Source organism: Molothrus aeneus, unplaced genomic scaffold, assembly GCF_037042795.1.
Source record: "Molothrus aeneus isolate 106 unplaced genomic scaffold, BPBGC_Maene_1.0 scaffold_70, whole genome shotgun sequence".
Taxonomy (NCBI): Eukaryota; Metazoa; Chordata; class Aves; order Passeriformes; family Icteridae; genus Molothrus; species Molothrus aeneus.
Window position 1 is genome coordinate 444,892 of NW_027099222.1, and position 27,960 is coordinate 472,851.

At 56.2% G+C, this 27,960-nt stretch overlaps 2 protein-coding genes and 2 non-coding genes across 4 annotated transcripts; 3 read left to right on the forward strand and 1 right to left on the reverse strand.

Moving 5' to 3' along the window:
* The first annotated feature begins 4,750 nt into the window (after positions 1 to 4,750).
* On the forward strand, positions 4,751 to 4,823 carry TRNAK-UUU (transfer RNA lysine (anticodon UUU)). Its single transcript has one exon. It is a non-coding gene; the product is annotated as a tRNA-Lys (tRNA).
* Positions 4,824 to 5,004: 181 nt separating this feature from the next.
* TRNAQ-CUG (transfer RNA glutamine (anticodon CUG)) lies at positions 5,005 to 5,076 on the forward strand. The gene has a single exon. It is a non-coding gene; the product is annotated as a tRNA-Gln (tRNA).
* Positions 5,077 to 5,972: 896 nt separating this feature from the next.
* Positions 5,973 to 17,281, forward strand: SLC27A5 (solute carrier family 27 member 5). The gene is made up of 10 exons (XM_066571485.1): positions 5,973 to 6,462; positions 8,029 to 8,238; positions 8,962 to 9,120; positions 10,225 to 10,349; positions 10,443 to 10,637; positions 13,447 to 13,537; positions 14,369 to 14,567; positions 15,289 to 15,386; positions 15,812 to 15,942; positions 17,013 to 17,281. Exons 1-10 carry the CDS (start codon positions 5,973 to 5,975, stop codon positions 17,187 to 17,189), a joined length of 1,875 nt encoding a protein of 624 aa, XP_066427582.1. The 3' UTR covers positions 17,190 to 17,281.
* Positions 17,282 to 18,576: 1,295 nt separating this feature from the next.
* Positions 18,577 to 27,947, reverse strand: THAP7 (THAP domain containing 7). The gene is made up of 5 exons (XM_066571486.1): positions 27,913 to 27,947; positions 27,528 to 27,607; positions 24,992 to 25,147; positions 22,023 to 22,154; positions 18,577 to 19,148 (listed from the first exon to the last, which is right to left on the reverse strand). The coding sequence occupies exons 2-5, from the start codon at positions 27,605 to 27,607 to the stop codon at positions 18,596 to 18,598; spliced, it is 921 nt and encodes a 306-aa protein (XP_066427583.1). The 5' UTR covers positions 27,913 to 27,947; the 3' UTR covers positions 18,577 to 18,595.
* Between the last annotated feature and the right edge of the window lie 13 nt (positions 27,948 to 27,960).

A 27,960-nucleotide genomic window follows, 5' to 3' on the forward strand; every position in this document is an offset into this window, starting at 1 on the left:
TCGCTGTTAAATACGCAAATAATTCTCATTTAATTATTTCAAATCTTCACTGACACTCACCCTAAGCCTAAACCTAACTCTAACCCTAATCCTTACCCAAAACCACATTAGAATTTAAATATTCAAATGATTCCAATTTTAATGTTACAATTGTAACCAAAACCTGACCTTAATCCTAACCCTAACCCTGACATTTACATATTCAAATTATTCTCATTTTAACATTCCAATTATCCCCTAGAACGAACCCTTTGAAATGTTTGCATATGAAAATGAAATTCCCTGGTAAATATTCAAATAATTCTCGTTTTATTATTTCAAATATTCACAGATGGTAACACAAACACTAAGTCGAAGTCTAAGGCGAACTCTAACCCTAATCCTTACCCAAAACCAAATTAGAATTTAAATATGCAAATTATTCCTATTTTAATGTTACAATTATCCCCTAAGCCTGACACTGACCATGACCCAAACCCAAACCCAAAACCCAACCCTAACCCTGACATTTATAGATTCAAATTATTCCCATTTTAGAATTCCAGTTATCCCCTAGGCCAAACCCTTTGAAAAGTTCACATTTAAAAATTAAATTCCCTGATAAATATTCAAATATTTTTTTTAATTTTCAAATTTCAAATATTCACTGGTGTTAACCCAAAAATTAACCCTCAGCCTAAGCCTAAACCTACCACTATCCCTAATCCTTACTCAAACGCAAATTAGAATTAAAATATTCAAATGATTCTTATTTTAATGTTACAATTATAACCAAAACCTGACCTTAATCCTAACCCTAACCCTGACATTTATATATTCAAATTATTCCCATTTTAGAATTCCAGTTATACCCTAGGCCAAACCCTTTGAAAAGTTCACATTTAAAAATGAAATTCCCTGTTAAATATTCAAATAATTCTCATTTTATTGTTTCAAATATTCACTGACACTCACCCAAATATCAAACCTAAGCCTAAACCTACCACTATCCCTAATCCTTACTCAAACCCAAATTTGAATTTAAATATTCAAATGATTCCAATTTTAATATTACAATTATAACCAAAACCTGACCTTAATCCTAACCCTAAACCTGACATTTACATATTCAAATTATTCTCATTTTCACATTCCAATTATGCCCTAGAACGAACCCTTTGAGATTTTTGCATTTAAAATTTAAAATTCCTGTTAAATATTCAAATAATTCTCATTTTATTGTTTCAAATATTCACTGACACTGACCTAAACAATAACCCAAAGCCTAAGCCTAACTCTCACCCTAACCCTTACCCTAGCCCAAATTAGAATTTAAATATTCAAATGATTCCTATTTTAATATTACAATTATCTCCTAACCCTAATGACGCTGAAGATGGCCCTAATGCAAACCAAAATATTAAATGGAGTAAATAAATGGAAAAATCACAATTAAAAATTAAATTTCCAGATAAATACGCAAATAATTGTCATTTTAATATTCCAGATTTTCATTGTTTGTAACACTAAACCTGACCCTAAACTTAACCCTAAAACCAATCCCCACCCTTTGGAATAATCACTCACAAAAATTAAATTCCCAGTTAAATATTCCAATAATTCTCATTCCAATATGCCAAATATTCACTGACCATAAACCTCACCCTAAACCCAACCCTAATCCTAACCCTAAATATGGCCATGACCCTAAGCCTAACCCTAATCCTTATCCTAACCCAAATTTAAATTTAAACATTCAAATTATTCCCATTTTAATCTTGCAATTATCCCCTAACCTTACCCTGATACTGACAATGACCCTAAGCCAAGCCCTAAAGCTGGTCCTATCCCTAAACCTATGGAATATTTGCATTTAAAATTAAATTCCTAAACCTGGTCCTAACCCTAAACCTATGGAATATTTGCATTTAAAATTAAATTCCCTGTCAAATATTCAAATTATTCTCATTTTAAAATTCCGATTGTCCCCTAAGCCTAAACCTAACCCCGACCCTTTGGAATATACACTTTTAAAAATTAAATTCCCTGCTAAATATTCAAATAAATCTCGTTTTAATATTCCAAATATTCACTGACTGTAACCCTGCGACCCTAACACTGAATATTCAGATTAAAAATTAAGTTCCCTGTAAAATATCCAAATTATTCTAAATTTACAATTCAAATGATACCCTAACCCAAACCCTAAACTGAACACTTTGGAATATTTGCTTTTAAAAATTAAATCCCTGTTAAATATACAAATTATTCTCGTTTTAATATTCCAAATATTTTCAAACCGCAACCGTGTCCTTAACCCTAACCCAAATTCCAATATGAATATTCAAATTATTCGCATTTAATATTCCAATTATCCCCTAACCCTGACCCCGATCCCAACCAAAACCCTAACCCTAAACCTGAAACTAACCCAAATTAATATTTAAATATTCAAATTATTTGCATTTTCATATTCCAAATATTCCCTAACCCTCACCCTCACCCTATTTGCTTGAAAAAATAATTTAAAAATTATGATATAAAATATAATATTATATTAAAATATTATAAAAAATGAAAAATTTCAATTCTTCTCATTTAAATATACCAATTAGCCCCTCACCCTAGGCCACAGCGAGGGGGATGGACATGGAGACACCCAGAGCAGGAGAGGAGGAATCGAGAGGAAAATCCAAATTTGTGGGTGGGAAACTTGAGGGGAGAATAGGGCAGAAAAAGTGAGGTAAAAAATGGGAAAGATAAAGGAAAAAGGGTGGGAAACGTGAGGGGGGAAATGTGAGGGGAGAAAATGGCGGGAAATGTGAGGGGAGAAAATGGGGGAAAATGTGAGGAGAAAAAATGGTGGAAAATGTGAGGGGAGAAAATGTGAGGGGAGAAAATGGTGGAAAATGTGAGGGGAGAAAATGGGGGGAAATGTGAGGGGGAAAAGAGCAGAAAAGGTGAGGTAAAAAATGAGAAAGATAAGGGAAAAAAGGGTGGGAAATGTGAGGGGAGAAAATGGGGGAAAATGTGAGGGGAGAAAATGGTGGGAAATGTGAGGGGAGAAAATGGTGGGAAATGTGAGGGGAGAAAATGGTGGGAAATGTGAGGGGAGAAAATGGTGGGAAATGTGTGGGGGCAAGAGGGCAGAAAATATGAGGTAAAAAATGGGAAATTGGAGGGGGGAAATGGGTGGGAAATGTGAGGGGAGAAAAGAGCGGGAAATGTGAGGGGAGAAAATGGTGAGAAATGTGAGGGGAGAAAATGGTGGAAAATGCGAGGGGAGAAAATGGGGGAAAATGTGAGGGGGAAAAGAGCAGAAAAGGTGAGGTAAAAAATGAGAAAGATAAGGGAAAAAGGGTGAGAAATGTGAGGGGAGAAAATGGTGGGAAATGTGAGGGGAGAAAATGGTGGAAAATGTGAGGGGAGAAAATGGTGGGAAATGTGAGGGGGCAAGAGGGCAGAAAATATGAGGTAAAAAAAGGGAAATTGGAGGGGGGAAATGGGTGGGAAATGTGAGAGGAAAAAGAGTGGGAAATGTGAGGGGAGAAAAGAGCGGGAAAAAGTGTGGGGAGAAAATGGAGGTAAACATGAGGGGGAAAAGAGCAGGAAAGGTGAGGTAAAAAATGGGAAAGATAAGGGGGAAAAGGGTGAGAAATGTGAGGGGAGAAAATGGTGGGGAATGTGAGGGGGAAAAGAGCAGGAAACATGAAGGAAAAAGGGCAGAAATCATGAGGTAAGAAAATGGGAAACATGAGGGGGAAAGGCCAGAAAACGTGAGGTAAAAAATGGGAAATGTGAGGGTGAAAATGGCAGGAAACATAAAGGGGAGGAAATGTTGGGAAGCATGAGGGCAGAAAATGTTGGGAAATGTGAGGGGGAGAGAAGGTGGAGATTATGAGGTAAAAAATGGGAAACGTGAGGGGGGAAAATGTCAGGAAACATGAGGGGGGAAAAGGCCCGAAAATGTGAGGTAAAAATGGGAAATAAGAGAGTTAAAAATGGTGGGAAGCATGAAGGGAGAAAATGCTGGGAATAGCGAGGGGGGAAAGGGCCAGAAAATGTGAGGTAAAAAACGGGAAATGTGAGTGGAAAATGTCAGGAAACGTGAGGGGGGAAAGGCCAGAAAACGTCAGGTAAAAATGGGAAATAAGAGAGTGAAAATGGTGGGAAGCATGAGGGGAGAAAATGCTGGGAAATGTGAGGGGGAAAGAAGGTGGAGATTATGAGGTAAAAAATGGGAAACGTGAGGGGGGAAAATGTCAGGAAACGTGAGGGGGGAACGGGGCGGGAAACATGAGGGGGGAGAAGGCCAGAATTTTAGTTTTTTTCCCTAAAATCTCGTGTTTCTCCCTAAAACCTCGGGTTTCTCTCTAAAACCACGAGATTTCCCCCCAAAACCTCGTCTTTTTCCTTAAAACCTCGGGTTTCTCCCAAAAAACTCGGGTTTCTCCCTAAAATATCAGGTTTTCTCCCGATATCCTCGGGTTTTTCCCTAAAACCTCCTCTTTTTTTTCCCCAGAATCTCTTCCCCCCCCCGCTCCCAAAACCTCGGGTTTCTCCCTAAACCTTTTCCCCCCCCCCCCAACAAACGCTCGATTTTTCTCTACAACCGCAAGTTTTTTCCCCAAATCCTTGGGCTTTTCCCGAAAATCACGAGGTTTCTCCCCAAATCCTCGGGTTTCTCCCCAAACCCCCTCGATTTTGCCCCAAAACCGCGAGTTTTTCCTCAAATCCGCTTTGATCACGGCCTGCAAGGCGTCGCAGCAGAGCCCGGATAGCTCAGTCGGTAGAGCATCAGACTTTTAATCTGAGGGTCCAGGGTTCAAGTCCCTGTTCGGGCGAATCTCCTTTTCCTCTTTTTCCACTTTTTTTTTCCCCAATTTTTTCCCTTTTTTTCCTACTTTTTTTTCCCCTTTTTTCCTCTTTTCCCAGCCCTCCCCGGGGGTTTCCCGCCCGCTCCCGCAGGGGCGGCCCCGCGGTCTCTTTTTCGTGGCGGAGGGAGCGGCGCGGAAGGATCCGGGCGGTCCCATGGTGTAATGGTGAGCACTCTGGACTCTGAATCCAGCGATCCGAGTTCGAATCTCGGTGGGACCTGCGCGCCTCCTTTTGCTGGGCGGCACCGCCCACAACCCCCGCCCCGAGGAGTCCCGGGGGTGTCCCCGCTTTGGGGGCGTCCCCGGGGTGTTCCTGGGGTGTCCCCAAGGTGTGTCCGCTTCAGGGGTGTCCCCGGGGTGTTCCTGAGGTCTCCCGGGTTGTTCCTGCTTTGGAATTGTCCCTCAGGTGTCCCTGGGGTGTCGCTGATGTGTCCCCGTGGGATGTCCCTGCTTCGGGGGTGTCCCCAAGGTGTCCCCAGGGTGTCTCTGGGGTGTCCCCAAGGTGTTCCTGAGGTGTCCAAGATGGACAGCCGGGCTGGCAGAGGCTGGACAGCCAGACAGAGCCGGACAGATGGACAGCCAGACACCTGGGCAGACAGAGGCCAGACAGATGGACAGCTGGGCTGGCAGAGGCTGCACAGAGGGACAGCAGTGGTGGCACATGCTGGATGGCCGGACAGAGGCCAGACAGATGGACAGCTGGGCAGGCAGAGGCCGGACAGCCAGACAGAGGCCGGACAGATGGACAGCTGGACAGCTGGGCAGGCAGAGAATGAATGCCTGGACAATCAGACAGCCAGGGTGGCAGAGGCCGGACAGCCAGACAGACAGAGGCCAGCCAGCTGGACAGGCAGCCGGCCGGATGGACAGACAGACAGCCGGACGGACAGCCAGCCAGCCGGGCAGGCAGAGCCAGCGGGCTGTGACAGCTGTGTCCACAGAGCCGCTCCCGGGGGCGGGGAAGGCCAAAGGGGAGAAAACAATTGGAGAAGAGGAAGGAAAACAAACAGAGAGCGCGAACCAAAGAGCGGCGACCTCCGCCCCCGGCCCCGGCGCCGCCACAGCCCAAAGGTCACCCGGCGCACCTTGGCCACCGTCCCCACCGCCGCGGTGGCCATGGCGGTGCTGCCGGCCCTGCTGGCCCTGCTGGCCGTGCTGCTGGCCCTGGCTCCTCTGGCCGCTGCCCGCTTGGCGCCCTTCCTGTGGCAGGACCTGGCCTTCTTCGGCACCATGGCGTGGTCATCGCTGCGCTGCCGCCGGCGCATGGCCACCAAGCCGGCCACCACGCTGCTGGACGTGTTCCGGCAGCATGTCCGGCTGCGCCCGCGCCATCCCCTGCTGCTCTTCCAGGACCAGGTGCTCACCTTCGAGGACGTCGAGCGCCGCAGCAACCGCGCGGCCTGGGCGCTGCGGCGGCGCGCGGGGCTGCGCGGCGGGGGCCAGACCGTGGCCGTGTTCCTGCCCAACGAGCCGGCCTACCTGTGGACCTGGCTGGCCTTGGCCAAGCTGGGCTGTGCCATGGCTTGCCTCAACTGCAACGTGCGGGGACGGGCGCTGCGGCACGCGCTGGAGGCGGCCGAGGCCACCGTGATGCTGGCCAGCCCTGGTGAGAGGGGACAGTGGGGTGTCTGGGAACATGAGGGGTTTGGGGCCGCCAAGGCCACCGTGGTGCTGGCCAGCCCTGGTGAGAGGGGACAGCGCGGGGTCTGGGGGGTTTGGGGTCACCAACGCCACTGTGATGCTGGCCAGTCCTGGTGAGAGGGGACAATGGGGGTATGGGGCCACCAAGGCCACCGTGATGCTGGCCAGCCCTGGTGAGAGGGGACAGCGTGGGGTTTGGGGACATGAGGGGCTTGTGGCCACCAGGGTCACCGTGATGCTGGCCAGCCCTGGTGAGAGGGGACAGCACAGGGTTTGGGGGGATTTATGGCCACCAAGGCTGATGCTGGCCAGCCCTGGTTAGAGGGGACAACGAGGTGTTCAGGGGGGTTTGGGGACATGAGGGGCTTTGTGGCCACCAAGGCCACTGTGATGCTGGCCAGCCCTGGTGAGAGGGGACAGTGGGGTGTCTGGGAACATGAGTGGTTTGGGGCCACCAAGGCCACCGTGGTGCTGGCCAGCCCTGGTGAGAGGGGACATCACAGGGTTTGGGGGGTTTGGGGACATGAGGGGGTTGTGGCCTCCAAAGCCACCCTGGTCTGTGCCAGCCCCAATGAGTGACCGTGGGGTGGGGGAGTTTGCACAGGGAGTGTCCCTGTCCCTGGGTGTGTCCCTGTCACTGTCCCTGGGTGTGTCCCTGTCACTGTCCCTGGGTGTGTCACTGTCCCTGGGTGTGTCACTGTCCCTGTCCCTGGGTGTCCCTGTCATTGTCCCTGTGTGTGTGTCACCCCCTGGACATGGCTGTCCCTGCATGTCCCTGTGTGTGTCCCTGTGTGTCACTGTCCCCGTGTGTCACTGTCCCTGTGTGTGTCACTGTCACTGTCCCTGTGTGTGTGTGTGTCACAGCCTGGACATGGCTGTCCCTGCGTGTCCCTGTGTGTCACTGTCCCTGTGTGTGTCACTGTCCCTGGGTGTCACTGTCCCTGTGTGTGTCACTGTCCCTGAGTGTGTCACTGTCCCCGTGTGTCGCTGTCCCTGTGTATATTTTTTGGGGTTTGGGGGTTTTTGGGGTGTCTGTGGGATCAGGGGCCCTTTTTGGGGTGCTCCGGGTGCCCCCCCCCACACTCCCACACAGTTCCCACTGGGTGCCCGGGGCCCTTGGTGCCCCTTCCTGGGTTTTTGGGGTGCCCTCAGCCCCAGGGCTCACATTTGGGGTGGGTCTGGGTCTGGTGCCCACCTGCCCAGGTGCCCATTGGGGATTCCAGCTGTGCCCACCTGCCCAGGTGCCCCATTGGGGTTTCCAGCTGTGCCCACCTGCCCAGGTGCCCCTTTGACATTCCAGCTGTGCCACCTGCCCAGGTGCCCATTGGGGTTTCCAGCTGTGCCCACCTGCCCAGGTGCCCCCTTTGACATTCCAGCTGTGCCACCTGCCCAGATGCCCCTGTGGCATTCCAGCTGTGCCCACCTGCCCAGGTGCCCCTGTGGCACTCCAGCTGTGCCCACCTGCCCAGGTGCCCCTGTGGCACTCCAGCTGTGCCCGGGTGGGCTCACCGCGTGTCCGTGTGTCCCGCAGAGCTCCGCGAGGCCGTGGAGGAGGTGCTGCCCGAGCTGCGCCGCGCCGGCGTCGCCGTGTTCTACCTGAGCGCGGCCTCGCCCACGGCAGGTGTGGAGGCGCTGCTGCCCCACATCGAGGCCTCACCTGACGAGCCCCCGCCCGCCGGGCACCGCGCCGGGGTCAGCGCCGACTCCAAGGCCATGTACATCTACACCTCGGGCACCACAGGTGAGTGCAGGGGGGGCTGGCTGGGTGTGGGCATCTTGGGGAGCTTCCTGGACCATCTCAGGTCCACCTTTGCCAGGTGTGTCCACCTGGGAAGCTTAGAGGGGCTTGGGGGGCTTCCTGGACCATGGTGGGCCCACCTGGGCCAGGTGTGTCCTGGTTGTGTCTGTGTGGGTGGGTCAGCACTGATGGAAGGGGTCTTGGGGGCTTCCTCCAGCCCTGACCATGGTGGTTCCACCTGGGCCAGGTGTGTCCTGGCTGTGTCCACATGGGCACCTTGGGGGGCTTTGGGGACTTCCTCCAGCCCTGACCATCTCAGGTCCACCTTGGCCAGGTGTGTCCTCACATGGGCAGCATGGAGGGGCTTAGGGGGCTTCCTGGACCATGGTGGGCCCACCTGGGCCAGGTGTGTCCTGGCTCTCCACACATGGGCAGCTTGGAGGGGCTTGGGGGGCTTGCTGGACCATGGTGGGCTCACCTGGGCCAGGTGTGTCCTGGCTGTGTCCACACATGGGCCGCTTGGAGGGGTCTTCCTCCAGCCCTGACCATGGTGGGCCCACCTGGGCCAGGTGTGTCCTGTCTCCATGGGCATCACTCCCCGGGTGAGGTTCCTCAGGGTTCCTCCAATGAGGGCCAAAGACCCCCAGTGCCCACCCCAGGTCCTCCAGGAACCCCCAGGAGCCCTCAGGAGCCCGTGTGGTCCCACCCAGCCCCTTGTCCCCGCAGGTCTGCCCAAGGCCGCGGTGATCACGGAGCTGAAGATGATGATGGTGGCCAGCCTGGCCCGGATCTGCGGGCTGCGGCCCGACGACGTCGTCTACACCACGCTGCCCCTCTACCACTCAGCCGGGCTCCTGGTGGGACTGGGAGGGTGCCTGGAAGTGGGTACGGACACGGAGGGACAGACGGACAGATGGACAGGATGGATGGATGGATGGATGGATGATGGATGATGGATGATGGATGATGGATGATGGATGGATGGATGGATGGATGATGGATGGATGATGGATGGATGATGGATGGATGATGGATGGATGGATGGATGATGGATGGATGGATGGATGGATGGATGATGGATGGATGGATGGATGGATGGATGGATGGATGGATGGATGGATGGATGGATGATGGATGATGGATGGATGGATGGATGGATGGATGGATGGATGGATGATGGAGGGATGGATGGATGGATGGATGGATGATGGATGGATGGATGGATGGATGGATGGATGGATGGATGATGGATGGATGATGGATGGATGGATGGATGGATGGATGGATGGATGGATGGATGGATGGATAGATGATGGATGGATGATGGATGGATGGATGGATGATGGATGGATAGATGGATGGATGGATGGATGGATGATGGATGGATGGATGATGGATGGATGGATGGATGGATGGATGGATGGATGATGGATGGATGGATGATGGATGGATGGATGATGGATGGATGGATGGATGGATGATGGATGGATGGATGGATGGAGGATGGATGGATGGATGGATGATGGAGGGATGGATGATGGATGGATGGATAGATGGATGGATGGATGGATGGATGGATGGATGGATGGATGGATGGATGGATGGATGATGGATGATGGATGATGGATGGATGGATGGATGGATGGATGGATGATGGATGGATGGATGGATGATGGATGATGGATGGATGATGGATGGATGGATGGATGGATGATGGATGATGGATGGATGATGGAGGGATGGATGATGGATGGATGGATGGATGGATGGATGGATGGATGGATGGATGGATGGATGGATGATGGATGGATGGATGGATGATGGATGGGTGGATGAAGGATGATGGATGATGGATGGATGGATGGATGGATGGATGGATGGATGGATGCATGCATGCATGGAAGGATGGATGGATGGATGGATGGACGGATGGAGGCAAGGAGTAACGAGAGGAGGGGCCTGGTCACCGTGCCCCTGCCGTGTCCCCAGGTGCCACCTGCGTCCTGCGCTCCAAGTTCTCGGCCTCCCAGTTCTGGCCCGACTGCCGCCGCTACAACGTCTCCGTCATCCAATACGTGGGCGAGCTCATGCGCTACCTGTGCAACACGCCCCAGGTGAGTCCCCACCCGCCCCAAACCCCCCCATGAGGTGTCCCCACCTCTCCGGTCACCCCCCGAGGTGGCCCCGTCCCTGTGTCCCCTCCCCAGCGCGCCGATGACCGCGAGCACGGCGTGCGCATGGCCCTGGGCAACGGCATGAGGGCCGAGGTGTGGACGGAGTTCCTGCGGCGCTTCGGGCCCGTGGCCGTCTGGGAGTTCTACGGGGCCACCGAGGGCAACGCCGGCTTCATCAACTACACCGGCAAGGTCGGCGCCGTGGGCAGGGCCAACAGGTTCATCAAGGTGAGCACGTCCTCCTCGGGGTGACACCAACATGGCGCCTCAAGTTGGGTTTCATCCAAGGAAAGGCTTGGGTGAATCTTGGCTGGAGCTCTTGGTGGTGGAGCGAACATTTGGGTGAATCTTTGTTGAATCTTGGTTGAGTCTTGGATGAATCTTGGTTGAGTCTTGGATGGAGCTCTCGGTTGAGTCTTGGTTGAATCTTGGTTGAGTCTTGGATGGAGCTCTTGGTGGTAGAGTGAACATTTTGGTGAATCTTGGATGAATCTTTGTTGAGTCTTGAATGGAGCTCTTGGTTGGAGCTCTTGGATGAAGCTCTTGGTGGTGGAGCAAACATTTGGATGAATCTTGGATGGAGCTCTTGGTTGAATCTTGGTTGAGTCTTGGATGGAGCTCTTGGTGGTGGAGTGAACATTTGGGTGAATCTTGGTTGAGTCTTGGTTGAATCTTGGCTGAAGCTCTTGGTTGAGTCTTGGCTGAACCTTGGTTGAGTCTTGGATGGAGCTCTTGGTTGAGTCTTGGTTGAGTCTTGGATGAAGCTCTTGGTGGTGGAGCAAACATTTGGTTGAATCTTGGTTGAATCTTGGTTGAGTCTTGGATGGAGCTCTTGGTTGAGTCTTAGTTGGGTCTTGGATGGGTCTTGGATGAAGCTCTTGGTGGTGGAGTGCACGTTTGGGTGAATCTTGGATGAATCTTGGTTGAGCCTTGGATGGAGCTCTTGGTGGTGGAGCGAACATTTGGGTGAATCTTGGTTGAACCTTGGTTGAGTCTTGGATGGAGCTCTTGGATGGAGCTCTTGTTGGAGCTCTTGGATGAAGCTCTTGGTGGTGGAGTGAACATTTGGGTGAATCTTGGTTGAGTCTTGGTTGAATCTTGGATGAAGCTCTTGGATGGAGCTCTTGGTTGAGTCTTGGCTGAACCTTGGTTGAGTCTTGGATGGAGCTCTTGGTTGAGTCTTGGCTGAACCTTGGTTGAGTCTTGGATGGAGCTCTTGGTTGAGTCTTGGCTGAACCTTGGTTGAGTCTTGGATGGAGCTCTTGGTTGAGTCTTGGATGGAGCTCTTGGTTGAGTCTTGGATGGAGCTCTTGGATGGAGCTCTTGGTTGAGTCTTGGATGGAGCTCTTGGTTGAGCCTTGGATGAAGCTCTTGGTGGTGGAGCAAACATTTGGATGAATCTTGGTTGAACCTTGGATGAACCTTGGTTGAGTCTTGGATGGAGCTCTTGGATGGAGCTCTTGGATGGAGCTCTTGGATGAATCTTGGTTGGGTCTTGGATGAAGCTCTTGGTGGTGGAGCGAACATTTGGGTGAATCTTGGATGAATCTTGGTTGAGTCTTTAATGGAGCTCTTGGTTGGGTCTTGGATGGAGCTCTTGGTTGAGTCTTGGTTGGGTCTTGGTTGGGTCTTGGATGGAGCTCTTGGATGGAGCTCTTGGATGAATCTTGGCTGAGTCTTGGATGGAGCTCTTGGTTGAGTCTTGGTTGAGTCTTGGTTGGGTCTTGGATGGAGCTCTTGGTGCTGGAGCGAACAGTGGCATCTCCAGAGATGTCTCCAGCACCATCCATCAGCTTGGGCTGGCACAACACCAGAGTCCCCAAAACGCCCTTTTCCCACCCAAAATGAGTCCCCTCCAACTGGTTGGCCAACGCTGACCCAACAGTGTTGAGGTCCAGACGGGTTTCGGGATGTCCACAGGGACATCTCTGGTCACCTCTGTGGCTCTTTTGGTGCCACGTCTCAGCCTTCACCTTCCCGTGGAGCAAAAGCTGCAAAAATCAGATTTTGGAGCAAAAGCTGGGACGGAACAAAAGCTCAAAAATCAGATTTTTGAGGAAAAAGTGGGAGAGAGCGGAAGCTCAAAACTCAGATTTTTGAGGAAAAGCTTAAAAAATCAGATTTTCCCCCCTTTTTTCTCATCGTGTTGTCCCACATCTCCTGGATTTGGAAGATGCCACCAATGAGTTCGTTCACCATTTGATTGGATCAGATCAAATATTTAAATAACTAATTTAAATAACTTATTTAAATAACTTATTTAAATAACTTTAAATCAGATTTAATTTTAGCGCTTTAATCTCAAAAAAAAAATTAAATTAAAGACAATTAAAACCAAACGGTTTTTAATGCCCAGAATGTCAGGATTGGGGGGGTTGTTCCCACGGGTTGGAACAGACCAATCACATCAGAGCACACCCGGAAATGGGAAGGAAATTCTGGAACTTTCCACGGGAAGGAAATTCTGGAAATTTCCACAGGAAGAAAATTATGGACATTTCCATGGGAAGGAAATTTCCACGGGAAGGGAATTCTGGAAATTTCCACTGGAAGGAAAATTCCATGGGGAAAGAAATTCTGGAAATTTCCGCGGGGAGGGAAATTCTGAAAATTTCCACGGGAAGGAAATTTCAGACATTTCCACAGGAAGGGAAATTCCAACGGGGAAAGAAATTCTGGAAATTTCCGCGAGAGGGAAATTCTGGAACTTTCCACGGGAAGGAAATTTCAGACATTCCCACAGGAAGGAAAATTCCAACAGGGAAAGAAATTCTGGAAATTTCTGCAGGGAGGGAAATTCTGGAACTTTCCATGGAGGGAAATTTCGGACATTCCCACGGGAAGGAAAATTCCCCAGGGAAAAAATTCTGGAAATTTCCGCGAGGAAGGAAATTCTGGAAATTTCCACGGGAAGGAAAATTCCCCGGGGTAAAAAATTCCAGAAATTTCCGCGGGGAGGGAAATTCCGGAACTTTCCATGGAGGGGAAATCCTCCTTCCTGCTTCCACCCTGGGTCCCTCCCTGCCTCCCCCTGCAGCTCTTCGCTCCCTTCGAGCTCATCAGGTACAACGTGGAGCTGGACGAGCCCGTGCGCGACCACCGGGGCCTCTGCGTCCCCACCAAACCCGGTAAGGGCGGGCGGAGCCGCGCCCAAACCACCCCTGCCCCGCCACGGAGCCCACCAGGAACCCCCCGGAGAAACCAAAGCTCCTCCTCCTCCTCCTCCTCCTCCTCCTCCTCCTCCTCCTGAGGGTGGGCGGAGCTGTGCCCAAGCCACCCCTGCCCCACCATGGAGCCCACCAGGAACCCACCGGAGAAACCAAAGGAGGGGTTGGGCGGCCTCCAACCTTCCTCCTCCTCCTCCTCCTCCTCCTCCTCCTAAGGGTGGGCGGAGCTGTGCCCAAGCCACCCCTGCCCCGCCACGGAGCCCACCAGGAACCCCTGGGAGAAACCAAAGGAGGGGCTGGGTGGCCTCCAACCTTCCTCCTCCTCCTCCTCCTCCTCCTCCTCCTCCTCCTCCTCCTCCTAAGGGCGGGTGGAGCCGCGCCCAAACCACCCCTGCCCCGCCACGGAGCCCACCAGGAACCCCCGGGAGAAACCAAAGCTCCTCCTCCTCCTCCTCCTCCTCCTCCTCCTCCTCCTCCTCCTCCTAAGGGTGGGCGGAGCTGTGCCCAAGCCACCCCTGCCCCACCATGGAGCCCACCAGGAACCCACCGGAGAAACCAAAGGAGGGGTTGGGCGGCCTCCAACCTTCCTCCTCCTCCTCCTCCTCCTCCTCCTCCTCCTCCTCCTAAGGGCGGGTGGAGCCGCGCCCAAACCACCCCTGCCCCGCCACGGAGCCCACCAGGAACCCCCCGGAGAAACCAAAGGAGGGGCTGGGCGGCCTCCAACCTTCCTCCTCCTCCTCCTCCTCCTCCTCCTCCTCCTCCTCCTCCTCCTCCTCCTCCTCCTCGGCCAAGGTGAGACGGGGCTGCTGGTGGTGAAGATCACCAAGACCGCGCCGTTCCACGGCTACGCCGGCGACGAGCAGAAGACCCAGAAGAAGATCCTGAGGGACGTCCTGGCCAAGGGCGACGCCTTCTTCAACAGCGGCGACCTCCTCGTGATGGACGCCGAGGGGTTCGTCTACTTCCAGGACCGCGTCGGAGACACCTTCCGGTAATTCCAGATCCTTCCGTCGGGGCGGCGTCGCACGGGATGAGGGGAGGGATGAGAACCTTGGCTCCGTGCTCCAGATGGGTGATTTATTATTTTATGATAGATGTTAGATTAATAGAAAATGAGGTTTTATGATATATATTAAAAGAAAAGGAATATATTATGATATCTATTATTTTAAAAGAAAATTAAATAGAAAACGAATATATTATGATATCTATTGTATTAAAAGAAAATTAAATATTAAAATTATACTAAAAGAATAGAAGGGAAGGGAAGGGAAGGGAAGGGAAGGGAAGGGAAGGGAAGGGAAGGGAAGGGAAGGGAAGGGAAGGGAAGGGAAGGGAAGGGAAGGGAAGGGAAGGGAAGGGAAGGGAAGGGAAGGGAAGGGACGGAAATTTCAGGAAAGGAAAGGAAAGGAAAGGAAATTTCAGGAAAGGAAAGGAAATTTCAGGAAAGGAAAGGAAATTTCATGAAAGGAAAGATAATAAAATCTTGTGGCTGCTCACGGCCTCGACACAGGTGGGGCTGTCATTGGTCATCGAGTCAAAAACAGTCTCACGTGCTGGGTAAACGATTCTCCAGGTCACATTCCAAAGCAGCAAAACATGGAGAAGCTGAAGCTTCCCAGCTTCTCAGGAGAAAAGGTCCCGGCTAGAGGATTTTTCACAAAAATAACGCCCGTGACACCCCTGACGGCCCCGTCCCTTCTCCTCCCCAGGTGGAAGGGGGAGAACGTGGCCACCACGGAGGTGGAGGCCACGCTGGGCTCGGTGAGCTTCATCCAGGAGGTCAACGTCTACGGCGTGGCCGTGCCGGGTGAGTCCCACCAAAACGAGGACCTGGGTGGGGTTTGAGGTGGGCCAGGTGTCCCCAGGTGGTCTCAGCCACCACCAAGAAGGTTCAAAAATGGTCTCAGCCACCACCAAGAAGGTTCAAAAATGACTTTTTGACACCCAGAGTTGCTTTGAGCACAAACATCGCCCAAAATGGTGAAAATGGGACTTGGCTGCCCCGAGGGAGTGGCAGGCGCTGGGGTTGGGCCCATGTGGCCGCAAAGGAGGCAAAAATTGGGAACTTTCACCCCAAAATGAGCACCTGGCATGGGAGGTGCCTCCACCACCGTCCCAAAACCGGGACAAACCCACCCAAAACACGTTTGGCCACCCCAGTATCCCAGGGGGGCTCCAAGAAGACCCCAAGGAGATGAGGTGGCCGCAGGTGACCGCAGGTGACGTTGGCAGGGTGCGAGGGCCGCTGTGGCATGGCCGCCGTGCGCCTCAAGGACGGGGCCGCCTTCGACGGTGACCGACTGTTCGCCTTCACGCAGGACGCGCTGCCCGCCTACGCCGCCCCCCGCTTCATCCGCATCCAGGTCAGCAGGACACGCCCACCCGGGGGCGGCTCCCGGGGGTGGGGTCGGACTGGGGAAGGGGAGGGGCCAGCGCTGGAACGGCCAATCGCGGCCTGGTGGAGTCACGGGAGGGTTTGGGTTGGAGGGGACTTTAGAACTCATGGAGTGGTGGAACTCATGGAATCATGGAAGGGTTTGGGTTGGAGAAGACTTTAGAGTTTATCCAGTTCCATCATGGCCTGGTGGAATCACGGGAGGGTTTGGGTTGGAGGGGACTTCAGAGCTCATCCAGTGAACCACCTGGCGCCAACAGGGCTCACCTGGTGCCAATGGGGGCCACCTGGTGCCAACAGGGCTCACCTGGCGCCAATGGGGGCCACCTGGTGCCACCAGCGTGTCCCTGTCGCTGTCCCCAGGAGGCCCTGGAGGTCACGGGCACCTTCAAGCAGTGCAAGAACCGCCTGGTCCAGGAGGGCTTTGACCCCAAAGGTCACCTGGCGCCAATGGTGGTCACCTGGTGCCAATGATGCTCACCTGGTGCCAACAGGGATCACCTTGTCCCAATGGGGATCCACCTGGTGCCAAAAGCAGTCACCTGGTGCCAGTGAGGGTCACCTGGTCCCAACAGTGGCCACCTGGCACCAACAGGGGTCACCTGGTGCCAATGATGGTCATACAGTGCCAATGATGGTCACCTGGTGCCAACAGTGATCACCTGATGCCAATGGGGCTCACCTGGTGCCAACGGTGGCCACCTGGCACCAACAGGGCTCACCTGGCGCCAACGATGGCCACCCTGTGCCAACGGGGGCCACCTGGCACCAACAGGGGTCACCTGGTGCCAATGATGATCACCTGGTGCCAACGGGGGCCACCTGGCACCAACAGGGCTCACCTGGTGCCAACGGGGGTCACCTGGTGCCAACGGTGGTCACCTGGTGCCAACAGGGCCCACCTGGCACCAACGGGGGCCACCTGGCGCCAATGATGGCCACCTGGCACCAACAGTGGTCACCTGGCGCCAATGATGATCACCTGGCGCCAACGGTGACCACCTGGTGCCACCAGCGTGTCCCTGTCGCTGTCCCCAGGAGGCCCTGGAGGTCACGGGCACCTTCAAGCAGTGCAAGAACCGCCTGGTCCAGGAGGGCTTTGACCCCGGCCTCGTCCGGGACCGGCTGTTCCTGCGCGACGCCGCGCGCCGCTCCTACGTCCCGCTGAGCGCCGCCGCCTTCCGCGACATCCAGGAGGGGAGGCTGCTGCTGTAGGGCCCGGTAATTAGCGACGGCTAATTAGGGGCTCATTAAGCACTTCGGGGAGGTCTGGAGAACCTCGGAGTCGGTGGAAATTAAACCCTGAATCGCCCGTTTTCGGCTGCCAAAAAGGATTTTTGGGGATTTGGGTCTCTTCGGGGATTGTAGCGGCTCCATGGTGGTCCCAGGGCGCTGATGACCACACGGTAATTAGCAAAGGTTAATTAGGGGTTAATTAAAGCACTTCGGGGAGGTCTGGAGCACTGTGGAGTTGGTGGAACCGAAACCCTGAATTCCCATTTTTGAGTCTTTTTGGGGTTGCAGAGGCTCCCCGGGGGGGGGCTCCGTGGTGGCCCCAGGGCGCTGATGGCCCCGGGCTAATTAGCAAAGACTAATTAGGGATTAATTAGGGACTTTGGGGAGGTCTGGAGCACCTTGAGAGTTGATAGAAATTAAACCCTTCATTCCCATTTTTGAATTTTCTTCGGGGTTGTAGCGGCTCCTCTGGTGGCTCCGGGGTGCTGACGGCCCCAGGGTAATTAGCAAAGGTTAATTAGTGGTTAATCCCTTTTAATCCCTTTCCTCTGGAGCTCCACCAGCCGCAAAATCCCCAGGGCAAAATCCTTTATTTACAAACCTCCAACTCCTCACCGCCCTCCTCCTCCTCCAGCATCCCCGAGCAGCTCCAGGCGCTCCTTGGAGCTCCTCCGTGGTTTGGGGTCCGCTCTCCCCTCTCTGCTCCTTGGAGCTTCTCCGCTCTCCCCTCCCTGTAGAGCTCCACGAGCTCCTCGGAGCTCCTCCGCGGCTCGGGGCCGGCTCTGCGCTCCCTCTGGAGCTCCACGCTGCAGCTCCGCGGGGTCCTTGGAGCTCCTCCGCTCTCCCCTCCATGTGGAGCTCCACCAGCCGCAGCTCCACGGCTTGGTGCCCGCTCTTCCTTCCCCCTGGAGATCCTCCAGCCCGCACCCTCAGGGCGAAATCTTTTATTTCCAAACCTCCGCGCCACCTCCGAGCCTCGGAGCTCCTCCAGTTCCTCCTCCTCCATCTCCGAGCAGCTCCACGGGCTCCTTGGAGCTCCTCTGCTCTCCTCTCCTTGTGGAGCTCCACGGGCTCCTTGGAGCTCCTCCGCTCTCCTCTCCTTGCGGAGCTCCACAGGCTCCTTGGAGCTCCTCCGCTCTCCTCTCCTAGTGGAGCTCCACAGGCTCCTTGGAGCTCCTCCGCTCTCCTCTCCTCTCCTAGTGGAGCTCCACGGGCTCCTTGGAGCTCCTCCGCTCTCCTCTCCTAGTGGAGCTCCACAGGCTCCTTGGAGCTCCACAGGCTCTCCTCTCCTCTCCTTGCGGAGCTCCACGGGCTCCTTGGAGCTCCTCCGCTCTCCCTCCCCCCTGGAGCTCCACCAGCCGCACCCTCAGGGTAAAATCCTTTATTTACAAACCTCCAACTCCTCCTCCTCCTCCTCCATCCCCGATCACCTCCAGGCGCTCCTTGGAGCTCCTCCGCGGCTCGGGGCCGGCCCTGCGCTCCCTCTGCAGCTCCGCCAGGCGCAGCCTCAGCCGCTGCTCGCGGCGTTTCCCGGCCTGGAGCTGCCTCTGGGCTTTGTCCAGCGCGTCCAGCGCGGCCTCGGCGCGGCGCTTCCAGAGCAGGGCGCTGCCCACCTGGTAGCTGTGCTCGCTCTGGATGTACGAGCCAGCCCGGGGCGGCAGCCGCAGCATGAACAGCGACGGCGACGGCGGCGCCGGCGGTGCCGGGGGTCCCGCGGGGGTCGGGGGCGCTCCCTCGGGCAGGGCCGGGGTGGTGGCGGCCGCTCCGTCGCCCGTGGCCACCAGGAGGGTCTCTGGGATGGAGCCCGAGGGGCCGGGCAGGGCCGGGACCCCGCCGTGGGTGCCGGCCGGGGGCGGGCCGGGGTCTTTGGAGTCTCGCGGGAAGCAGGAGACGTCCGAGGGTACCGGGGGGGGCGTCGGGGCTGGGGGGGGGTCCCGTCTGTGGGGAGAGGGGAGAGGGGGGTCAGTCCGGAGAGAGAGCCCCAAAAATAGCCCCGGAGAGACACCAAAACGCCCCTGGAAATAACCCCGAAATACTCCTGGAGAGACCCCAAATAACCCCAGAGAGATCCCAAAATAGCATCGGAGAGACCTTCAAAATATTCCCGGAGAAACCCCCAAAATACTCCCGGAGAGACCCCAAAATATCATCGGAGAGACCCCAAAATATCCCCGGAGAGAGCCCCAAAATTATCCCCGGAGAGACTCCCAAAATACCATTGGAGAAACCCCCAAATACTCCTAGAGAGACCCCAAAATTATCACCGGAGAGACCCCAAAATACCCGTGGAGAGACCCCCAAAATAGCCCTGGAGACACCCCCAAAAACATCCCTGGAGAGACCCCAGAATTATCCCCAGAGAGACCCTAAAATAGCCCCGGAGAGACCCTAAAATAGCCCCGGAAAGGCCCCAAAATAGCTCTGGAAAGACCCCAAAAATATTCCCGGAAAGACCCCAAAATAGCATCAGAGAGACCCCAAAAGAGCCCTGGAGAAACCCCAAAAAACACTCGAGGAGAGACCCCAAAATACCCATGGAGAGACCCCAAAATACCCACGGAGAGAGCCCCGAAATAGCCCTGGAGACACCCCCAAAAACCTCCCTGGAGAGACCCCAAAACTATCCCCGGAGAGACCCCAAAATTATCACCGGAGAGACCCCAAAATCCCCCTGGAGAGACCTCAAAACACCTCCAGAAAGACCCCAGAAAAGCCCCGGAGAAACCCCCCCCAAAACACCCACGGAGAGACCCCAAAACACCCACGGAGAGACCCCAGAATTATCCCCAGAGAGACCCCAAAATAGCCCCGGAAAGACCCCAAAAATAGCCCCAGAGAGACCCCAAAATAGCTCTAGAAAGACCCTAAAAATATTCCTGGAAAGACCCCAAAATAGCATCAGAGAGACGCCAAAAAAGCCCCGGAGAAACCCCCCAAAACACTCGAGGAGAGACCCCAAAATAGCCCTGGAGAGACGACCAAATAGCCCGAGAGAGACCCCAAAATACCCACGGAGAGACCCCAAAATACCCACGGAGAGAGCCCCGAAACAGCCCTGGAGACACCCCCAAAAACATCCCCAGAGAGACCCTGAAAATTATCACCGGAGAGACTCCAAAAATATTCCTGGAAAGACCCCAAAATCCCCCTGGAGAGACCCCAAAATAGACCCAGAGAGACCCCAAAAAGGCCCCGGAGAAACCCCCCCCAAAACACCCACGGAGAGACCCCAAAATACCCACGGAGAGACCCCAAAATTATCCATGGAAAGACCCCAAAATAGTCCCAGAGAGACCCCAAAATAACCCTGGAGACACCCCCAAAAGAGCCCCAGAGAGACCCCAAAATACCCATGGAGAGACCCCAAAATTATCCCCAGAGAGACCCCAAAAGACCCACGGAGAGAGCCCCGAAATACCCACGGAGACACCCCCAAAAACATCCCTGGAGTGACCCCAGAATTATCCCCAGAGAGACCCCAAAATCCCCCTGGAGAGACCCTAAAACAGCTCCGGAAAGACCCCAAAAATATTCCCAGAGAGACCCCGAAACATCCCTGGAGAGACCCCAAAATAGCCCCAGAAAGACCCCAAAAAACATCCCCAGAGAGACCTCCAAAATTATCCCCAGAGAGACCCCCAAAGTACCCCTGGAGAGACCCCAAAAACAGCCCCGGAGACAACCCAAATACCCCCGGAGAGACCCCCAAACTTATCACTGGAGAGACCCCAAAAATATTCCTGGAAAGACTCCAAAATCCCCCTGGAGAGATCCCAAAATAGCCCCGGAAAGACCCCAAAAATAGCCCCAGAGAGACCCCAAAAAAGCCCCGGAAAACTCCCCCCCAAAACACCCACGGAGAGACCCCCAAAATAGCCCTGGAGATACCCCCAAAATTATCCCCAGAGAGACCCCAAAATTATCACTGGAGAGACCCCAAAATACCCCCAGAGAGACCCCAAAAAAGCTCCGAAAAGACCCCAAAACACCCCCAGAGGGTCCCGAGGGTCCCGGGGTGGGAGGGACAGGGGGGAATTGGGGGTGGGGGGGTCCCAGGAGTGGGAGGGGCCAAGAGGAATTGGGGGTGGGGGGTCCCAGGAGTGGGAGGGGCCGGGGGAATTGGGGGAGGGGTCTCAGGGTGGGAGGGGCCAGAGGGAATTGGGGGAGGGGTCTCAGGGTGGGAGGGGCCAGGGGGAATTGGGGGAGGGGGGTCCCAGGAGTGGGAGGGGCCGGGGGAATTGGGGAGGGGTCTCAGGGTGGGAGGGGCCAGAGGGAATTGGGGGAGGGGTCTCAGGGGTGGGAGGGGCCGGGGGAATTGGGGGAGGGGTCTCAGGGTGGGAGGGGCCAGGGGGAATTGGGGAGGGGTCTCAGGGGTGGGAGGGGCCAGGGGGAATTGGGGGAGGGGTCTCAGGGTGGGAGGGGCCAGAGGGAACTGGGGGGGGGGTCCCAGAGGGGGAGGGGTCAGGGGCAATTGGGGGAGGGGTCTCAGGAGTGGGAGGAGCCAGGGGGAATTGGGGGGGGGGGTGGTCCCAGGGGGTGGGGGGATCTCCATGGGTGGGGGGGGGTCCAGGGGAAATGGGGAGGGGGTCAAGGAAAATGGGGGGGGGGGTCCGGGGGTCCCACAGGGCCCGGCCGAACTGAGATGAACTGGGGGAGCCCCGAGCCCCCCCAAAATTCCCCAAAATCCCCCAAAATTCCCCCAAAATCCCCCAAAATCCCCCCCAATTCCCCCAAAACCCCCCAAAATTCCCCAAAAACCCCCCAAATCCCCCAAAATCCCCCAAAATCCCCCCAACCCCCCCCCTCGCTCACCTCCACCTGCGGGCGCCCCGCGGGGGTCTCGGGGGGTCCCGATCCGGGGGGGGCTTGGGGGGCCGGGGGGGCCGGGAGGGGCCGGGGGCGAACACGGTGGGCACGGCCCCCTCCTTCAGGCGGTGATAACCACTGGGAAACGGGGGGGAAACGGGGTCAGGGGCACCCCGAAACACCCCAAAACACCCCAAAAACCGGGGGGGACCCCGAAATACCCGGGGGGGTCAGGGGAACCCCAAAAATGGGGGGGAGAGACCCCAAAATGGGGGTGAACACGGTGGGCACGGCCCCCTTCTTCAGGCGGTGATAACCACTGGGAAACGGGGGGGAAAACGGGGTCAGGGGCACCCCAAAACACCCCAAAAACCGGGGGGGACCCCGAAATACCCGGGGGGGTCAGGGGAACCCCAAAAATGGGGGGGAGAGACCCCAAAATGGGGGTGAACACGGTGGGCACGGCCCCCTTCTTCAGGCGGTGATAACCACTGGGAAACGGGGGGGAAAACGGGGTCAGGGGCACCCCAAAAACCGGGGGGGACCCCGAAATACCTGGGGGGACCCCAAAACACCTGGGGGAGGTCAGGGGCACCCAAAAAAGTTGTGGGGAGCCCAAAACGGGGGATCAGGGGCACCCCAACACCTGGGGGAGACCCTGAAATACTTGGGGGGACCCCAAAAACTTGGGGGGACCCCAAAACCTTTTAAAGGAGACCCTGAAATACCTGGGGGGTCTTGAAATACCTGAGGGGACCCCAACACCTGGGGGGGGTCCTGGAATACCTGGGGGGGACCCCAAAAACTTGGGGGACCCCAAAAACCTGGGGGGAGAACCTGAAATCGCTGGGGGTTTCCCCCACCTGAAACCCCCCAGGCAGCACCTGCAGCCCCCCCAAACTCACCTGGAGGGCCCCAAAACTCACCTGGAGCCCCCCCAAAACTCACCTGGAGCCCCCCCAGCCCCACCTGAATCCCCACTCACCTGTGGCTTCAAGCGGAAGCCCCCAGGACTCAGCTGTGCACACCTGTACACACCTGTACACACACACACCTGCACACACACCTGTACACACCTGGAAAACAGGGGGGACACACCTGTACACACCTGCACACACACCTGCACACCTCCCTGCACGCACACCTGGACACACCTGTGACACACCTGCACACACACACCTGTGACACACCTTCACACACCCCTGCACACCCCCTGCACACACACACCTGTACACACACCTGTACACACCTGTACACACATGTACCCCCCCTACACACACACCTGTACACCCCTGTACCCCCCCTGCACACAGACCTGCACACACCTGTGACACACACCCACACACACACCTGTACACACCTGTACACCCGCCCTGCACACACCTGTACCCCCCCCGCACACACACCTGTACACACCTGTACCCCCCCGCACTCACACACCTATGACACACCTTCACACCCCCCCTGCACACACCCCTGTACACACACCTGCACACACACCTGTACACACCTGTACACCCCCCCTGCACACACACCTGTACACACCTGCACACCGCTGCACACACACTTTTTATCACACCTGTACCCCCCTGCACACCCCTGCACACCCCCCTGCACACACACACCTGTACACACCTGTACCCCCCGGCACACCCCCCGCACACACACCTGTACACACACCTGCACACACCTGTACACACCCCTGTACACACACCTGTGCACACCTGCACACACACCTGTGACACACACACGCACACACACACCTGTACCCCCCGGCACACCCCCCTGCACACACACACCTGTACACACCTGTACCCCCCGGCACACCCTCCTGCACACACACCTGTACACACACCTGCACACACCTGTGACACACACCTGTACACACACACCTGTGCACACCTGCACACACACCTGTGACACACACACGCACCTGTACACACCTGTACACCCCCCCTGCACACACATCTGCACACACCCCCCCTTTACACACCTGTACACCCCTGCACACCCCCTGCACACACACCTGTACCCCCCTGCACACCCCCCTGCACACACACCTGTACACACCTGTACACCCCCCCTGCACACACACACCTGTGACACACCTGTTATCACACCTGTGTACACACCTGTACCTCCCCCCGCACACACACACACACACACACACACCTGTGACACACACCTGTGTACACACCTGTTATCACACCTGTACCCCCCCGCACACACACCTGTTATCACACCTGTTATCACACCTGTTATAACACCTGTGCCCCCCGCACACACACACACCTGTGACACACACCTGTGTACACACCTGTGTACACACCTGTTATCACACCTGTACCCCCCCCGCACACACCTGTTATCACACCTGTTATCACACCTGTTATCACACCTGTGCCCCCCCCGCACACACCTGTTATCACACCTGTTATCACACCTGTTATCACACCTGTGCCCCCCCCGCACACACCTGTTATCACACCTGTTATCACACCTGTTATCACACCTGTACCCCCCGCACACACACACACACACACCTGTATCCCCCCCGCACACACCTGTTATCACACCTGTTATCACACCTGTTATCACACCTGTACCCCCCCCCCGCACACACCTGTTATCACACCTGTTATCACACCTGTTATCACACCTGTACCCCCCCCGCACACACACACACACACACACCTGTACCCCCCCCCGCACACACCTGTTATCACACCTGTTATCACACCTGTTATCACACCTGTACCCCCCCCCGCACACACCTGTTATCACACCTGTTATCACACCTGTTATCACACCTGTACCCCCCCCCCCCCCGCACACACCTGTTATCACACCTGTTATCACACCTGTACCCCCCCGCACACACCTGTTATCACACCTGTTATCACACCTGTACCCCCCCCCGCACACACCTGTTATCACACCTGTGCCCCCCCGCACACACACACACACGCACGCACCTGTAGCCCACGAGCTCGAAGCAGGTGCTCTCGAAGTGCTGCGAGCAGAAGTAGATGTACTTGGAGCTGGGGTCCCAGCGCCCGCCCCCGGCCGGGTCCCGGCGACGGCTGTTCTCCAACCACTGCGCGCGGCGCGGGTCGTCACGGCGCGGCAGCCTGGGGACAATGGGGACATTAATGGGGACATTAATGGGGACATTGTACAGGGACATTGGGGACTGCGCCCCCCGGCTGTTCTCCAACCACTGCGCGCGGCGCGGGTCGTCACGGCGCGGCAGCCTGGGGACAATGGGGACATTGGGGACACTGGGGACATTGTACAGGGACATTGGGGACAGGGACATTGTATGGGGACAGGGACATTGGGGACATTGGGGACTGTGCCCCCGGCTGTTCTCCAACCACTGCACGCGGCGCGGGTCGTCACGGCGGGGCAACCTGGGGACAATGGGGACATTAATGGGGACACTGTACAGGGACATTGTACAGGGACATTGGGGACTGCGCCCCCCGGCTGTTCTCCAACCACTGCGCGCGGCGCGGGTCATCACGGCGGGGTAACCTGGGGACAGTGACATTAATGGGGACACTGGGGACATTGTACAGGGACATTGGGGACATTGGGGACATTGGGGACTGCGCCCCCCGGCTGTTCTCCAACCACTGTGCGCGGCGCGGGTCGTCACGGCGCGGCAGCCTGGGGACACCAATGGGGACATTAATGGGGACATTGATGGGGACATTGGGGACATTGTACAGGGACATTGGGGACATTGTACAGGGACATTGGGGACTGCGCCCCCCGGCTGTTCTCCAACCACTGCGCGCGGCGCGGGTCGTCACGGCGCGGCAGCCTGGGGACAATGGGGACATTAATGGGGACACTGAGGGGACATTGGGGACACTGAGGGGACATTAGGGACATTGTACAGGGACATTGGGGACTGCACCCCCCGGCTGTTCTCCAACCACTGTGCCCGGTGTGGGTCGTCACGGCGGGGTAACCTGGGGACAATGGGGACATTAATGGGGACACTGAGGGGACATTGGGGACACTGAGGGGACATTGGGGACATTGTACAGGGACATTGGGGACTGCACCCCCCGGCTGTTCTCCAACCACTGCGCGCGGCGCGGGTCGTCACGGCGGGGCAACCTGGGGACAGTGACATTAATGGGGACATTGATGGGGACATTGTACAGGGACATTGTACAGGGACATTGGGGACAGGGACATTGTATGGGGACAGGGACATTGGGGACATTGGGGACTGTGCCCCCGGCTGTTCTCCAACCACTGCGCGCGGCGCGGGTCGTCACGGCGGGGCAGCCTGGGGACAGTGGGGACATTAATGGGGACATTGGGGACATTGTACAGGGACAGGGACATTGTATGGGGACACCAGCAGGGACATTGGGGACTGCGCCCAACAGGGGTCGTCACAGCGAGGCAGCCTGGGGACAACAGTGGGGACATTGAGGGGACACTGGGGACACCGAGGGGACATTGGGGACACCGAGGGGACATGGGGACACAGGGACATGGACAGAGACACAGACAGGGACAGGGACCGGCCATTCCTGGGGGGTGACACCGGTGACAGGGGGACACAGGAGTGGGAGAGGACACAAGAGGACGGGGACACGGGGAGACACAGGAAGGACGCAGGTGGCACACAGGTGACATGGGTGACACGGGTGGCATGCAGGTCACAGAGGTGACACACAGGTGACACGGGTCACACAGGTGACACACAGGTGACACACAGGTGACAGTAGGTGACACAGGGGGCACACAGGTGAGCTGTGAGGACTGAGCCTTCACCCCCCCGCGCACCTGGGAATGGAACGGTCCAGCCGGGCCCTTACAGGGGGACAGGGCCGAACCATCCCTCAAACGGGGGGGGACAGACACATCTGGGACACACCTGGGACAGCCCATTGCTGAAATGGGGGGGACAGACACACCTGGGACACACCTGGGACAGCCCACTGCAGAAATGGGGGGGGGGGACAGACACAGCTGGGACAGCCCAGACACACCTGGGACAGCCCATTGCTGAAATGGGGGGGGACAGACACACCTGGGACACACCTGGAACACACCTGGGATAGCCCATTGCTGAAATGGGGGGGGGACAGACACAGCTGGGACAGCCCAGACACACCTGGGACACACCTGGGACAGCCCATTCCTGAGGAGGGGGTGACACCTGGGACAGCCCATTGTTAAAGGGGGGTGTGACAGCTGGGACAGGCCATTCCTGAGGGGGGCGGTGCGACACCTGTCACCTGCCAGCTAAGGGCAGGTGACACCTGGGACAGCCCATTGTTAAAGGAAGGGGGGGGGCTGACACACCTGGGACAGCCCATTCCTGAGCTGGGGGGGGGGGTGACACCTGGGACAGCCCATTGCAGAGGGCGAGGTGACAGCGGTGACAGGAGGGGGATCACGGAGGTGACAGCGGTGACAGGAAGGCGGGCACGGTTGCGGGGGAGGCTCGGGGGTGTGGGGGTGTCCCCTCGCTGCCCTCACCGGTGGAAGGAGATGCCTCTGCCGCGCGTGTCGCGGGTGTCGCGGGTGCAGCAGCCGGCGGCGGAGCAGTGCCGGGGCATCTGCGGGTACAGGGGTGTCACTGGGCTCCCCAAAACCCCTGGACACCCCCAAAACCCCCTCAGTGTCACCCCCAAACCCCCTCAGTGTCACCCCCGCCCCTCCTCCCTCAGCGCGGCCCTGCCCCCCCCCACCCCCTCACGCAGGGCCTGCCCCGCTCTCCCCGCTCAACGGGCCTGACATCCCCCCAGAACGGCCTGACCCGCCTCCCCACACCCCCTCCCGTCCCGTTCCGCCGTTTTTTCCCGCTTTTTGCCCGTTTTTCCCCGGTTTTGCCCCGTTTTCGCCCCCCCTTTCCCGGCCCCACCTCGGCGCTCCCATCCCGCCGCCGCCGCCGCGGCCTCCCCGGAAGTCT